Genomic DNA, 16,655 nt, shown 5'->3' on the forward strand with positions numbered 1-16,655 from the left:
TATTCAAGATAATTATAAAATAAGCATATTTTGGGTAGATATTTAATTATTTTCAATTGATTTAACTCATGATCCCATGATTTAATTTCTTTTCTTCCATTTCTTTAAAAATTCTCATTTATTAAACGTAAAGAGAGGAGAAGAGAGTTCACAAATCACAAAATATTCGTTAATGATATTCATTGATCCACACCACAACACACCCATTTAACAATTTTACATGATCGATCAGCAAACAGTATTTGACCCATTTTCCCTCATTAATTAATTTCTTCAACATCTCACTTTCCGGGAACGAAGTTGGTGGCATAAGCCCAGGCGTTGTTGTTAACGGGGTCAGCAAGGTGGTCGGCGAGGTTCTCCAATGGACCCTTTCCGGTTACAATGGCCTGAACAAAGAATCCGAACATCGAGAACATGGCAAGCCTGCCGTTCTTGATCTCCTTCACCTTCAGCTCTGCGAAGGCCTCTGGGTCATCTGCCAGACCCAACGGGTCGAAGCTGCCACCGGGGTAGAGCGGGTCGGTGACCTCCCCGAGCGGGCCGCCGGCCACCCGGTAGCCCTCGACGGCGCCCATGAGGATGACCTGGCAAGCCCAGATGGCGAGGATGCTCTGGGCGTGGATCAAGCTTGGGTTGCCCAGGTAGTCGAGCCCGCCCTCGCTGAAGATCTGGGCGCCGGCCTTGAACCAGACGGCCTCACCGAACTTGACGCCGTTCCTGGAGAGGAGCTCCGGGAAGACGCAGCCGAGGGCTCCGAGCATGGCCCACCGGCAGTGGATCACCTCGAGCTCGCGGTTCTTGGCGAAGGTTTCCGGGTCGGCTGAGAGCCCGGCAGTGTCCCATCCGTAGTCGCCGGGGAACTCGCCAGTGAGGTAGGACGGGGGCTCGCCGGAGAATGGGCCCAAGTACTTGACGCGGTCTGGGCCGTACCAGGGGCTGCCAGAGGGGACCGGCTTGGGGCCAGGCCTCCTCATGGTGACTCTTCCGACTCCGAAAAGCTCTGGAGCAGACGGAGAGAGTTTCACCGCCTTTCCGGCGAAGGATGGTGAGGAGAGTGCCATTGTAGAGGCAGCCATGGTTGACGGGCAAGAAAAAGGGAAGCTCACTCTGTTTGCACCTGCTGTCGGCTGGAGGCTGATGAGATAGGTGGGCCTTTTTTATAAGGAGTTTGAGAAGAGAGAAAAGCTTCTCCTTATCTTGGAATATCTTTCTCTCCTATTTCATTGGGTATCTAAGATTATGTTACTTGCTTGCCTATCTCCACTTGGCACATTCTACTCCACCAACTCCCAGGATCTTTTACTTGCTTTTGCTAGATCTCATTGCTTCAATCACTATCCTAAATGAAAATTTAAGAGATTAGAGAATTATATTTAATTGTACTTATATAATATGTCATTAGGGAGGCTTACATGATCAGTACCTACAAAATTCCATGATACATGGGGCATGATGTGCAAAAATTTTCTAATTTGATGCTACAAGGATGGTTTCTCTAAAACAGTTAAATTTTCTTGTGGACGATCCTAATCGTACGTAGCAGCTAACTGAGCTATTCTAGAAGTGCAAATGAACTAGTAAGTTCATTAGCTATGCCCACATAATACAAAGAAGCTTAGCTCCCATGTGATGTCACTCAAACTCAGGAAAAGCTTCAACTCAGGGCCTTTGGTGATCAATTTTTCTTAAACATTTTCTGATTATATATTCACCCATAACATCATTTTAACTCATTTTCAGCAGTTACAGAACATTTGCGAATTAAGGTAGCATATGTCACGTAGTATATATATATATATATATATATATATTAATAACAAAATATTTACGAAGAATTATTATTACTTTTTTCAATTATACATATATTTATTTATATCAAAATTGGCTACATGGTGTATTTTCTCCACGAAGATAATATATAAAAAAATCTAATGTTACGAGTGGCAAATTTTGATTGGCGCATGGAAATAACTTGGAACATAGCGCATTCGATCTTGCGTATATGAAAAATCCATGGCTGCCAAATGGCCATGCAGTTTGAAGGTCCCAAGATGTCAACAACCAATAGCAACTAAGATAGAGATATCTAAAGATAAATGAATCCTTTGGCCATCCAAGTTATCTTCGAACAAGCATGCATATATACATGGACAGCCTATGAAACTTAAGCCACAAACACCCATCTCCAGCTCTGATTTCCTTTCGGTAGATTTCATTGCTCTTCTCAATAATGGCTGCCTCTACAATGGCACTCTCCTCACCATCCTTCGCCGGAAAGGCGGTGAAACTCTCTCCGTCTGCTCCAGAGCTTCTCGGAGTCGGAAGAGTCACCATGAGGAGGCCCGGCCCCAAGCCGGTCCCCTCTGGCAGCCCCTGGTACGGCCCAGACCGTGTCAAGTACTTGGGCCCATTCTCCGGCGAGCCCCCGTCCTACCTCACCGGCGAGTTCCCCGGCGACTACGGATGGGACACTGCCGGGCTCTCAGCCGACCCGGAAACCTTCGCCAAGAACCGCGAGCTCGAGGTGATCCACTGCCGGTGGGCCATGCTCGGAGCCCTCGGCTGCGTCTTCCCGGAGCTCCTCTCCAGGAACGGCGTCAAGTTCGGTGAGGCCGTCTGGTTCAAGGCCGGCGCCCAGATCTTCAGCGAGGGCGGGCTCGACTACCTGGGCAACCCAAGCTTGATCCACGCCCAGAGCATCCTCGCCATCTGGGCTTGCCAGGTCATCCTCATGGGCGCCGTCGAGGGCTACCGGGTGGCCGGCGGCCCGCTCGGGGAGGTCACCGACCCGCTCTACCCCGGTGGCAGCTTCGACCCGTTGGGTCTGGCAGATGACCCAGAGGCCTTCGCAGAGCTGAAGGTGAAGGAGATCAAGAACGGCAGGCTTGCCATGTTCTCGATGTTCGGATTCTTTGTTCAGGCCATTGTAACCGGAAAGGGTCCATTGGAGAACCTCGCCGACCACCTTGCGGACCCCGTTAACAACAACGCCTGGGCTTATGCCACCAACTTTGTTCCCGGAAAGTGAATATTATTTTTATAAATAAATTGGGAAAGTTTGTGTTGTAAGCCAATGAAGAGATTTTCTACTTTTCTCTGATCATTTGAGTGTGTGTTGGATATGTAAAATGGTTTGCATTTGATGCAGAAAACTTGAATTCAGTTCTGTGTTGACCAGACCAGACGTTGTCGTCTTCAATATTCTTGCCTTGCTTTCATATTTTCTTTTCTTTTAAATGAACTCTGAACATTAATGGCCCTTTGCTTTCATAATACATCTAAGTGACCCTTTGGAGATGAGATCAAACAATTAAATTCGGAATAAAGAAAAAAAAAATATAAAAGATTGTGAACTTGACAGCTGTGGGATTTGAACCCACGCCCTTTCGGACCAGAGCCTAAATCTGGCGCCTTAGACCACTCGGCCAAACTGTCCGCTTGACTATGTCAGCTCACCTTACATTCTAAATATTAAGAGGTGCTCTCTCTCTCTCTCTCTCTCTCTCTCTCTCTCTCTCTCTCTCTCTCTCTCTCTCTCTCTCTCTCTCTCTCTGAGATCTGCCCTTCTCTTAATTTTCTTATATTGACAAAATATTTGGAAATTAATTCCTTTAATTAAATTCCAATTTGTTTCAAACTTTAATTTATCTTAATTAGTTATATATAATAGCTCTAGAAACCTTACTTCCTCTTGAATTTTGGTTTCCTACTTTTAAAAATTCGACTGTTACATATAAATAGTATTTTGATAAAAATATTAGTTTAAAAAAAAGGATGAATTAACCTTTTTTACTCTTTTTAAAATTTAAATTTAAATAAAAAGAATTGAAAAAAGAATGCAGTGAAGGAAAGAACAAGTGCATAACATAAGATGTAAAGTGATTCAGTTTCAATTGCTTAGTCAACTATCTTAGTTCACAATTAAGGATTTTGTAAATACACACAAAGTGTATTATATTATCTTGTAGTTTTTACAGACTTAAATACAAAGCTTTATAGTTGTTTTTTTACAAATAGGCTCAGCTAACCATTGTTTTTCAAGAATCAAGCATAATTTATCACACTTGGCTTTTGATACTTAGCTCAACCAAAACCGATACACTGCCTTTCAAAATATCAGACGTAAACTTTTACAAATTTCACAAATAACATGAAAGGATTTCTCAAAAAAAAAAAATGCAATGAAATAATAAGTACTAAGTCTTTTTTCTTGAATAAGAGAGTTATAAAATTTTGAATAAAGAACATTCTCTTAGAAATTTCATAAAAGAATTTTGAAATAACATTGTGATAAGCAAGAGAATTTAAATAAGATCCCTGAAAGCTTTTGGAGATAGCTCTAGAGTTTTATATTCAATTCTTCTATTATTCTTCAAGTAGTTTCATCTCATATTTATAGATTTTTTATATTGAATGTTAGCTGACATGATAAGTGACAATTAGAATGTTTCAATTGTCTTATAACTGTCATTTTTTTGTCTCTATAAGCACTAAATAACATATATTAATTCATAAAAGAACATTCATATTATTTAAAATGCATTAAATGATCTAAAAAGTTGAAACTAACAAGTATTTATAATGCGTACAATGACTATATTTTTCGAAATTTGATAATAGTTACTCGATTAATATATGAGTTTACTCGACTAATATAGCGTTTTACTCGATTGAACTTTTCATGTAATCGATTATCTGACAAGTTTACATGAGTATGACCAAGTCATTACTTGACTAATACAGAAGCCACAGAGACTTTACATTACTCACTCAACTACAAGGTTAAGATTACTCGATTAACATAAAACTTCACTCGAGTACTAACACTTGTTATTCAATTGTTTTAGGTCCAAAGACTTAACTAGAAACCAATCTATCTCCATATATTTACTCAATTTATAAAATACCTAAGTCGATTAAAAATATAAGCTTCACTAGAGTAAAAAAATGCTCAAATTATATAGTTTTAGGGATACTCAATTATTTAGAAAAAGCTCACTTGAGTGATAAAATATCTTTACTTGATTTCAAAAGCACCATATTCAATTTAATTAGCCTTAAGATAACAGAACTTTGCATAATATACTCACCCAGCCAACACTTAGATCTGGCTCTACCCAAACTTTTCTGGTTCACCCAAGTAGGAACTTATGATAGTCGATTTGATTAAGTCACATACTCGATTGTTTTTGAAAGAATGTTGAATAATACTTGATTGATTATATCAAAAAAAAATTCATACTTGGTCGATTTTCATAAAGATTTTCTCATAAATTCTATAACATACTTAACTAATACAAAAAATATACTCAACTATTTTAAAAAAGATATATAAATATGAAAATTTTCAATTTAAAAAAATAAAATATTTTGAAAATCATCAATAAATCAAATTTATTAATAATATATTTAATCATTAAAAATATTTTCTCAATAAATCAAAATACAAATTTCTCAACATATTTTAAAAAAATATTTTATTGACATGACTTTATGACACCAAAACATATTGTTTGCTTACATAATAATATAAAAAGAAGTATAGATATTAGTTTTAAAATCATCAAGTTCAATGTTATTTTTAAGTTTGTAATTTCTAATAAATCACATTAATTTGTATAAAAATTTCACATGAAACCGATGGATCGATATATGATAGAAAGTTTGTTTAAAATGAAATCTTTATCTATTATTCTGTTTTTATCCTGAAAAAGAGATATCATTTAATATGAAAAAAAACAGTTAGTTGTAGATGAAAAATATTTCCTATAATTATAAACATATATATATCTGTGTGTGTGTGGGGGGGGGGGGGGGGGGGGGCGCTCTTCAATTATCTATTTTTGTAATCAAAGTAGCTCTAATTTAGAATTATAACCACCCAATCTTAAAACTTTCTCAAATTTTGAACTTTTTCTAAAACACAAATTAACCTAATAATTAATTTACATTATCCAAATGTATTACTTTGATTATTCTATTAACTCTTATTTTCTTTTGAGAAATTCGTTTATTAATTAATTAGTTATTTTGATTTATAGTTGCAGGATTACATTAATTATCCAATAATTATATAAAAACATGTTTGGATATACTAATTAATTATATAATAAAAGATTTTTTTATGAACTGTAAAAACCATAATATATATTTGATTTAAGAGGATTTGAAAATAACTTGTTGAATAAAAGATTTTATTTAACTCTTAAATTAATGATGATAACACATTCATAATCCATTGATCGAAAAAATGGCGGTGCAATTTGAAATGAACTGGAGCTTAATTATCCAAACGAAAACAATCAAGAGTTTTTCTCCCACTCCGCTCTATAATCACAACATTGGAGAGCACAAAGCATGTTTTTTCTTTCTCTCGATATATGATAGAAAGTTTGTTTAAAATATATTCCTCATCTATTAATTGTTCTATTTTTATTAAAAAGATATCCTCCAATATGAAAAATGATACTAATTAGTTATAGATGAAAGATATTTCATATAATTGTAAATATATATATACTCTTCAATTATCTATTTTTGAAATCAAAGTAGTTCTAATTTAGAATCATAACCACCCAATCATAACCAAAATTTGAACTTTCTCTAAAACAAAAATTAATGTAATAATTATTTTACATTATCCAAATGTATTATTTTGATTATTCCATTAACTCTTATTTTCTTTTGACAAATTCTATTACTTAGTTATTTTTTATTTATAGTTGTAGGATTACATTAATTATCCAATAATTATATAATTCATGTTTAAATAAAATTAATTATACAATAAAAGATTTTTTATTTTTTTATTAACTATGAAAATCATAATATATATTTGATTTAAGGGGATTTGTAAATAACTTGTTGAATAAAAGATTTTGTTTAACTGTTAAATTAATGATGATAATACATTCATAATCCATCGATTGAGAAGATTAAGGTAGTGCAACTTAAGAAAACTCAAACTTATTCAATTTAAAACAATAGAGAGTTTTTCTCCCTCTACAGCATTGGAGAGCACAAAGTATATTTTTTCTTTCTCTTCCAAAGATCAATGGATATATGATAAAAAATTTGTTCAAAATGCAATCCTTATGATCTATTGATCTATTTTTATCTTGAAAGGAAAGAGATATCATTCAATATGAAAAAGGACAGTTAGTTGTAGATGAAAAATATTTCCTATAATTGTAAATACACACACACACACACACATATATATATATATACACACTCTTCAATTATCTATTTTTGTAATCAAAGTAGTTAATTATAATTTAGATATAACCACCCAATCTTAAAACTTCCCTAAATTTTGAACTTTCTAAAACACAAATTACTCTAATAATTTACTTTTATTATTCTATTAAGTCTTGTTTTCTTTTGACAAATTCATTTATTAATTAGTTATTATTTTGATTTATAATTACAGGATTACATTAATTATCCAATAATTATATAAAAACATGTTTAGATAAACTTGATTATGTAATAAAAGATTTTTCATTTTTCTATGAACTGTGAAACCATAATATATATTTGGTTTAAGGGATTTGTAAATAATTTGTTGAATAAAAGGTTTTGTTTAAATCTTAAATTAATGATGATAATACATTCATAATCCATCGGTTGAGAAGATTAAAGTGGTGCAATTTGAAGAGAACTCAGAATTATCCAAATAAAAATAACCTAGAATTTCTCTCCACTATATAATCACATCATTGACGAGCACAAAGAATGTTTTTTTTTCCTCTTCCAAAGATCAATAGATATATGATAGAAAATTTGTTTAAAATGCAATCTTTATCTATTGTTCTATTTTTATTCTAAAACGAAAGAGATATCATCCAATATGAAAAAAGATATTTAGTTGTAGAAGAAAGATATTTATTATAATTGTAAACATATACACAAACATATATATATATATATATATATATATATATACTCTTCAATTATCTATTTTTGTAATCAAGGTAGTTCTAATTTAGAATTATAACCACCCAATCTTAAAACTTCCCTAAATTTTGAAATTCCTCTAAAACACAAATTATCTAAAAATTAATTTACTTTATCCGAATGTATTACTTTGATTATTCTATTAAATCTTATTTTCTTTTGAATTTTTTTTTTATTAATTAGTTATTTTGATTTATAGTTGTAGGGTTACATTAATTATCCAATAATTATATAAAAACATGTTTAGATAAACTAATTAATTATGTAATCAAAGATTTTTCATTTTTCTATGAACTGTGAAAACCATAATATATGTTTGATTTAAGAGAATTTCTAAATAACTTGTTGAATAAAAGATTTTATTTTAACTGTTAAATTAATGATGATAATACATTCATAATTCATCAATTGAGAAGATTAAGGTAATACAATTTGAAGAGAACTCAAGCTTATTCAAATGAAAACAACCGAATGTTTTTTTCTCTCTCTACTATATAATCACAATTTTGGAGAACAGAAAACGTGATTTTTCTTCCTCTTTCAAAGATCGATATATGATATAAAGTTTGTTCAAAATGCAATATTTATCTATTTTATTCTAAAACGAAAGAAATATCATTCAATATAAAAAAGGATAGTCACTTGTAGATGAAAAATATTTCGTATAATTGTAATTAAGCACATATATATACACACATATACTCTTCAATTATCTATTTTTCTAATCAAAATAGTTATAATTTAGAATTATAACCACCCAATATAAAAACTTCCCCAAATTTTGAACTTTTTTCTAAAACAAAAATTAATCTAATAATTAATTTACATTATCCAAATATATTACTTTGATTATTCTATTAACTCTTATTTTTTTTAAAAAAAATTCCTTTATTAATTAATTACTTATTTTGATTTATTATTGCAGGATTACATTAATTATTCAATAATTATATAAAAACATGTTTAGATAAATTAATTACTTATATAATAATTTTTTTTTTATTTTTTTATGAAATGTGAAAACCATAATGCATATTTGGTTTAAGAGGATTTGAAAATAACTTGTTGAATAAGAGATTTTGTTTAACTCTTAAATTAATAATGATAACACATTCATAATCTATCGTTGAGAAGATTAAGGTGGTGCAATTTGAAAAGAATTCGGGCTTATCCAAATGAAAATAATTGAGAATTTTTCTCCCTTTCCACTATATAATCAAAGAATTGGAGAGCATAAAACATACTTTTTCTTTCTCTTCCAAAGATCCATATATGATAGAAAGTTTGTTTAAAGTGCAATCCTTATCTATATATTGTTCTATTTTTATCCTAAAACGAAAAGGCTATCATCCAATATGATAAAAGATATTTAGTTGTAGAAGAAAGATATTTGCTATAATTGTAAACACACACACAAACATATACATATACATATACATATACATATATATACTCTTCAATTATCTATTTTTATAATCGAAGTAATTCAAATTTAGAATTATAACCACCCAACCTTAAAACTTCCCTAAATTTTGAACTTCTTCTAAAACACAAATTATCTAATAATTAATTTACATTATCCAAATATATTACTTTGATTATTGTATTAACTCTTATTTTCTTTTGACAAATTTGTTTATTTATTAATTATTTATTTTGATTTATAGTTACAGGATTACATTACTTATCCAATAATTACATAAAACATGTTTAGATAAACTAATTAATTATATAATAAAAGATTTTTTCATTTTTTTATGAATTGTGAAAACCATAATATATATTTGATTTAAGAGGATTTGAAAATAACTTGTTGAATAAAAGATTTTGTTTAACTCTTAAATTAATGATGATAACGCATTCATAATCCATCGATCGAGAAGATTAAGGTGGTGCAATTTGAAGAGAACTCGTGTTTATCCAAATGAAAAATAATATAACCGATAGTTTTTCTCCCTCTCCATTATATAATCATAGCATTGGAGAGCATAAAACATGTTTTTTCTTCCTCTTGATATATGATAGAAAGTTTGTTTAAAATGTAATCCTTATCTTTTGTTCTATTTTTATTAAAGAGATATCATCCAATATGAAAAATGATACTTAGTTATAAATGAAAGATATTTCCTTTAATTATAAATATATATATATATATACTCTTCAATTATCTATTTTTGTAATCAAAATTGTTCTAATTTAGAATCATAACCACCCAATCATAACCAAATTTTGAACTTTCTCAAAAACACAAATTAATGTAATAATTATTTTACATTATCCAAATGTATTATTTTGATTATTCCATTAAGTCTTATTTTCTTTTGAAAAATTATATTACTTAGTTATTTTTGATTTATAGTTGCAGGATTACATTAATTATCTAAAAATTATATAAAAACATGTTTAGATAAAATTAATTATACAATAAATATTTTTTATTTTTTTATGAACCGTGAAAACCATAATATATATTTGATTTAGGGAATTTGTAAATAACTTGTTGAATAAAAGATTTTGTTTAACTATTAAATTAATGATTATAATACATTCATAATCCATTGGTTGTGAAGATTAAGGTGGTGCAATTTAAAGAGAACTCAGACTTATCCAAGTGAAAACAATTGAGAGTTTTTCTCCCTCTCTTATATAATCACAACATTGAAGAGCACAAAGTATGTTTTTTCTTCCTCTTCCAAAGATCGATTGATATATGATAGAAGTTTATTCAAAATGCAATCCTTATCTATTGTTTTATTTTTATTTTTTTGAAATAAAAGAGACATCAATCAATATGAAAAAACATAATTAGTTGTAGATGAAAGATATTTCTTATAATTGTAAGCATATATATACTCTTCAATATTTTTGCTTTGCTTTCATATTTTCTTTTGAATGGACTCTGAACATTAATTGCAATATACACTTAAGAGGCTGTTTGTGTAAATCTTAGAAGTTGGTTAGAATTTAAGTTAATAACGTGTTTTGATAAATGTGGTTTAAGCTATTATTTATATAGTTGTGTATTTTGTTTGAAAAAGTTGATAAGTTATAAAATCTTAACAAAAAGACTAAAATGAATATATTGCTGAATAATATAAATAAAATTCATAAAAATACTAATTTTTAATAAAAATAAATTATAAATTAATATCCAATCGATAAAATTATTATAATTATATATTGATAAATTATACATAATTATTAAAAAATATATTAATACAATGCCTTATAATTAATTTAGATTTAATTCATAAAAATATTAAATATAATAATATAATAAATATTAAATATATATATATATGTTAAATATATATATAGATGGAGAAGACAACAGGCGGATGATGGAGAAGGCAACGATGGAATATGGAGAAAGCGGGGATGGAGGCAGTGACAACTGGAGATGGAAGCTGCAATAATGAAAGTCAGTTATGAACAAAACTGCGATAATAAAGGGCAAAGAGATGCGAGAGTAATGTTGGAAATAATTGAGTTGTTTGAAGATAAATTTATAATTGAATTGTCAAAGAAATAAGCTACCAATAGGTTATTTAGAAAAGTTGAAAGTAACTTATTAGAAATGCTATTAAAATAACAAGTAGCATTTAAACTATTGAATTTTAAACAAATAGATAATAAAATAAATTATTTAGCATTTCAGCAGCAACACAACTTATAAGCAGTCAAGCAGCCAAACACCCCCCTAGCGACTCTTTGGAGATGAGATCAAACAATTAAATTCGGAATAAGAAAAAAACAAAAAGCATGGAAACCTGACAGCTGTGGGATTTGAACCCACGCCCTTTCGGACCAGAGCCTAAATCTGGCGCCTTAGACCACTCGGCCAAACTGTCTTCTTGAGTCTGGTTGCTCACCTCAAATTCTAAAAGTTACGCTGTGCTCTCTCTCTCTCTCTCTCTCTCTTAATTTTCTTATATTGACTAAATATTTGGAAATTAATTCCTTTAATTAGATTTTTTTTGTAGAACTTGAATGGGATTTTGATATATAATGTAGTCAGATGTGACTTTATTAATTATTGTCTTTTGGTAGAATTATTACTTGGGTGTTTTATCCTTATAAATTTTGTGTATATAAAATAGCGTTTAATATGCTAGAATATTTTTAATTATCCAATTAGTGTTTTATCACATCTCCATTTTGAATTAGAATTAAATTCCAATTTGTTTCAATCTTTAACTTATCCTAATTTATATTTAATAGCTCTAAAAACCTTATTTCCTCTTGAATTTTTGTTTCCTCTAATTTGTCTCCTTTTAAAAATTGGGGTAATACATATAAACAATATTTAAAAAAAAATTATTGACATGCGTTTATGAGACCAAAACATATTATTTGCTTACACATATAACAATACAAAAAGAAGTATAGATATTAGTTTAAGTTGAATGTTATATATTTTTAAGTTTGTAATTTCTAATAAATCACATTAATTTGTATAAAAATTTCACATGCAACTATGAATATATGATAGAAAATTTGTTCAAAATAAAATATTTATCTATTGTTCTATTTTTATCCTAAAACGAAAGAGATATCATCAATATGAAAAAGAATAGTTAATTAATTGTACATGATAGATATCTCTCCTATATATATATATATAATTTTCAATTATCTATTTTTGTAATCAAATTAAGTAGTTCTAGTTTTGAACTTTATCTAAAACACAAATTAATCTAATAATTAATTTACATTATCCAAATGTATTACTTTGATTATTCTATTAACTCTTATTTTTTGTTGACAAATTCATTATTAATTAGTTATTTTGATTTATATATAGTTGTAGGATTACATTAATTATACAATAATTATATAATAACATATTTAGATAAACTAATTAATTCTATAAATAAATTGTTGAATGAAAGATTTTGTTTAATTGTTAAATTTATGACGATAATACATTCATAATCTATCGGTTGAGAAGATTAAGGTGGTGGAATTTGAAAAGAATTCAAAATTATCCAAATGAAAATAACCGATAATTTTTCTACCTCTCCACTATATAATCACAGCATTGGAGAGCACAAAACATGCTTCTTCTTCTTCTTTTCTTACTCTTCCAAAGATCGCCATGGCGAGGCCAAGCTCTCTTCTTTGTTTTTCTCTTCTTTGCGTCGCCTTCTTTGCCAGTTCAATCTCTGCGAGGAACCTCCAAGACTCGCAATCCGGTGTTAAGAACTACACCCGTATCTGCGATGCGTCGAGGTTCAAAGAACTCGGCCTCGATATAAAGGAATTTGCGTATTGCGACAAGTCATTGCCCTTCCAGGTTAGGGTGAAGGACTTGGTGGACCGGATGACGCTGGAGGAGAAGGCCAAGCAGCTCGGAGACACGGCCACTGGCGTGGAGAGGATCGGCCTGCCCAAGTACGAGTGGTGGTCGGAGGCGCTGCATGGCGTCTCCGACGTTGGCCAGCCCGGCAGCAAGGGCTCCTTCTTTGACGACGAAATCCCCGGCGCCACCAGCTTCCCCACCGTCATCCTTACCGCTGCTTCTTTCAATGAGTCCCTCTGGAAAACTATCGGCCAGGTGAGTCTTAACTCTTTTTTGTTTCCTAGCCAGTTTGATTTCATACAATAATAAATAAATCATAGATTTTTCTGTTGTGACAAGATTCTAAATAACTAGATTTAGTCACTTTTAACTATAATTAATCACTTATGTTCTTATTAAATAATTAGATTTTTCTGAAACTTTTCATGTTATTGCAGGCCGTTTCAACAGAAGCAAGGGCTATGCACAATTTCGGGCATGCTGGATTGACATTTTGGAGTCCAAATATCAATGTCGTGAGGGATCCTAGGTGGGGAAGAACCTTAGAAACTCCTGGCGAAGACCCTTTTGTTGTTGGAAAATATGCTGCAAACTACGTTAGAGGCCTTCAAGATGTTGAAGGCACTAATCTCACAGCAAATTTGAACACTAGACCTCTCAAGGTTGCTGCATGTTGCAAGCATTATGCTGCCTATGATGTTGACAATTGGCTTGGAGTTGATAGATATCATTTTGATTCAAGGGTAAGTATTTAATATTTAATTATGTGATGTATTGATGATCATTAAATTCCTAATTATTTTATAGTTGTAGAACTGAAATTTGTTTTTTATATTTTAACTTGTTTGGAAGGTGACCGAACAAGATATGAAAGAGACTTTTCTTAGACCTTTTGAGATGTGCGTTAAAGAAGGAGATGTAACCAGTGTAATGTGCTCATATAATCGTCTTAACGGCATACCTACTTGTGCTGATCCGCAACTTTTGAAAGGCATCATCAGAGGTGAATGGGATCTTCATGGGTAAGGAACATGAAAATTTCATAATGAGATACAACAATCAAAATTAGTAAACTCAATCACTTTTGTATTATGTTTTTGCTTGCAGGTACATAGTTTCAGATTGCGATTCAATTGAAGTCATGGTAGATGGCCACAAATGGCTTGGTGACTCTCCAGAGGATGCTGTTGCACAAACATTAAAAGCAGGCTAGTCCCTTAAAATTTCATAGTCCAAACAATTAAATCCATCATTTTGTTTTCAATTTTGCCTCTATATGATCATATGTATGCTAAAAATTGGTTTAATTTCTGTGCTATTTAGGCTTGGATTTGGATTGTGGGTATGCCATTGGCAGTTACTATGGCAACTATGCAGCCAGTGCAGTGACACAAGGGAAGGTCAGAGAGGCAGAGATAGACAAAGCCCTCAACAACCTTTACCTTGTGCTAATGAGACTTGGCTACTTTGATGGAAGCCCTCAGTATGAATCCCTTGGCAAGTCCGATGTTTGCTCCATTGAACACATCAAATTAGCAGCTGAAGCAGCAAAGCAAGGGATTGTTCTTCTCAAGAACAATGAAACTTTGCCTTTGAGCTCTGGTGAAATGAAGACCATTGCAGTTGTAGGGCCTCATGCCAATGCCACCGAAGCCATGATCGGGAACTATGCAGGTACATATATTGTTTCGGAAAAAAAAAACACATGGATTTCTTTGTACCCACATTATTAATCAAGATATTTATTTTCTACATATACAGGTGTCCCTTGTCGATTCATGTCGCCTATTGATGGCTTCTCTACATTCAGCAAAGTAAAATACGAAATGGGTTGTGCTGAAGTCGCTTGCAAGAATGACAGCTTCATATTCGCGTCAATGAAAGCTGCAAAGAACGCTGATGCTACCGTGATCGTGGCGGGACTGGACTTGTCATTTGAGGCTGAGAGCTTGGACAGAGTTGATTTGCTACTTCCAGGCTACCAAACTCAATTGATTAACCAAGTTGCTAGTGTCGCCAAAGGCCCTGTCATTCTTGTGATCATGTCTGCTGGTGGAGTTGATATTTCTTTTGCTAAGGAGAATCCAAAGATCGGTGCAATCTTATGGGCTGGATATCCTGGTGAAGAAGGCGGTCTAGCCATAGCAGATGTTGTATTTGGGAAGTACAATCCTGGTAATTAACCTTTCTTGCTTCCTTTTTACCTTCTAAATTGCACATTTTTACATTGCTTTGTGTAAACCAATGTGACTATTAATTGCTTGTTTAGGTGGAAGACTGCCTCTAACATGGCATGGAGCCGACTATGTTGACTTGTTGCCGATGACATCCATGCCATTGAGGCCAGTCGATAGCTTGGGCTATCCGGGCAGAACATACAAATTTTTTAATGGCTCCACAGTCTATCCCTTTGGGTATGGACTCAGTTACACCCAATTCAACTACACTCTTAAATCTGCTAAGAGGCTACTCAATATCAACCTACACAAGTTGCAACACTGTCGTGACGTGAACTATAGTGCTGGCGCTTTCAAGCCTGCCTGTCCTGCAGTTCTAGTCGATGACTTGGAGTGCGAGCATAACAACATTGAGTTCGAGGTTGAGGTTAAGAATTCAGGAAAGAAGGATGGCAGTGAAGTTGTGCTGGTTTACAGAACTCCCCCAGAAGGTCTTGCAGAAGCCCCTTTGAAGGAGTTGATTGCCTTCCAAAGAGTGTTTGTGGCTGCCGGAAAGAGTGAAACTGTCAAGTTTGTGTTGAATGCTTGCAAGAGCTTTGGCACTGTGGATTACAAGGGGTACCAACTTTTGCCTGCTGGGAGGCACACTATTGTGATTGGAGATGCTGCTGCTTCGTTCCCAGTTAACATTAACTTGCAAAAATAATTAAGATTCTATCATCAAGTAGATTTGCCTAGCTTATGTGGTAGGAGTTTTTGGTTTTTGTCATTGCTTCATTCATGATGAAAGATGATAAAGCTATTGCTATAGTTTAGTTGTTGACATCCAAAACTTAGCTATTCAAGGCGCATTGGCTTTTTTTCTTTTTTTTAGCTACAACATTTAAAAGATTTTAATTTTAATGTTTTGCCACACTGTTCTATTATTTCAAAAATACCCCTTTTAGTTATTTATTATATATTATAAAAAGATTAAAAATTTAAACAAAGAATAAGTCATGCATGGTTGCATGCTGATGCAGCATCATATATAATCATAAAGTATACCCTTTACTGAAGTAATTACATACCGCCATGGCCAATTCAAGCTTTGTTCTCCGGCTCTCTCTTCTGCCTTCTTTGCCAGTTCAATGATCTCTGCTAGTGCGAGACCCATCCCTTACTGTGGCTCTAAATCAAGTGATAGAAGCTACACCTACATGAGGTCTAAAACC

At 32.3% G+C, this 16,655-nt stretch overlaps 3 protein-coding genes and 2 non-coding genes across 5 annotated transcripts; 2 read left to right on the plus strand and 3 right to left on the minus strand.

Moving 5' to 3' along the window:
• Positions 1-147: 147 nt before the first annotated feature.
• On the minus strand, positions 148-1,151 carry LOC127793242 (chlorophyll a-b binding protein of LHCII type 1-like). Its single transcript, XM_052324073.1, has one exon. It carries the CDS (start codon positions 1,077-1,079, stop codon positions 282-284), a length of 798 nt encoding a protein of 265 aa, XP_052180033.1. The 5' UTR covers positions 1,080-1,151; the 3' UTR covers positions 148-281.
• Positions 1,152-2,161: 1,010 nt separating this feature from the next.
• Positions 2,162-3,202, plus strand: LOC127793241 (chlorophyll a-b binding protein of LHCII type 1). The gene has a single exon (XM_052324071.1). The coding sequence runs from the start codon at positions 2,234-2,236 to the stop codon at positions 3,029-3,031; it is 798 nt and encodes a 265-aa protein (XP_052180031.1). The 5' UTR covers positions 2,162-2,233; the 3' UTR covers positions 3,032-3,202.
• A 156-nt stretch (positions 3,203-3,358) lies between these two features.
• TRNAL-UAG (transfer RNA leucine (anticodon UAG)) lies at positions 3,359-3,438 on the minus strand. The gene has a single exon. It is a non-coding gene; the product is annotated as a tRNA-Leu (tRNA).
• Positions 3,439-11,733: 8,295 nt separating this feature from the next.
• Positions 11,734-11,813, minus strand: TRNAL-UAG (transfer RNA leucine (anticodon UAG)). The gene has a single exon. It is a non-coding gene; the product is annotated as a tRNA-Leu (tRNA).
• A 1,358-nt stretch (positions 11,814-13,171) lies between these two features.
• On the plus strand, positions 13,172-16,147 carry LOC127793153 (beta-xylosidase/alpha-L-arabinofuranosidase 1-like). Its single transcript, XM_052323936.1, has 7 exons — positions 13,172-13,519; positions 13,702-14,007; positions 14,117-14,286; positions 14,372-14,472; positions 14,588-14,938; positions 15,026-15,439; positions 15,534-16,147. The coding sequence occupies exons 1-7, from the start codon at positions 13,286-13,288 to the stop codon at positions 16,145-16,147; spliced, it is 2,190 nt and encodes a 729-aa protein (XP_052179896.1). The 5' UTR covers positions 13,172-13,285.
• The last annotated feature ends 508 nt before the right edge of the window (positions 16,148-16,655 follow it).

Source organism: Diospyros lotus, unplaced genomic scaffold (assembly GCF_014633365.1).
Source record: "Diospyros lotus cultivar Yz01 unplaced genomic scaffold, ASM1463336v1 superscaf1, whole genome shotgun sequence".
Lineage (NCBI taxonomy): Eukaryota > Viridiplantae > Streptophyta > Magnoliopsida > Ericales > Ebenaceae > Diospyros > Diospyros lotus.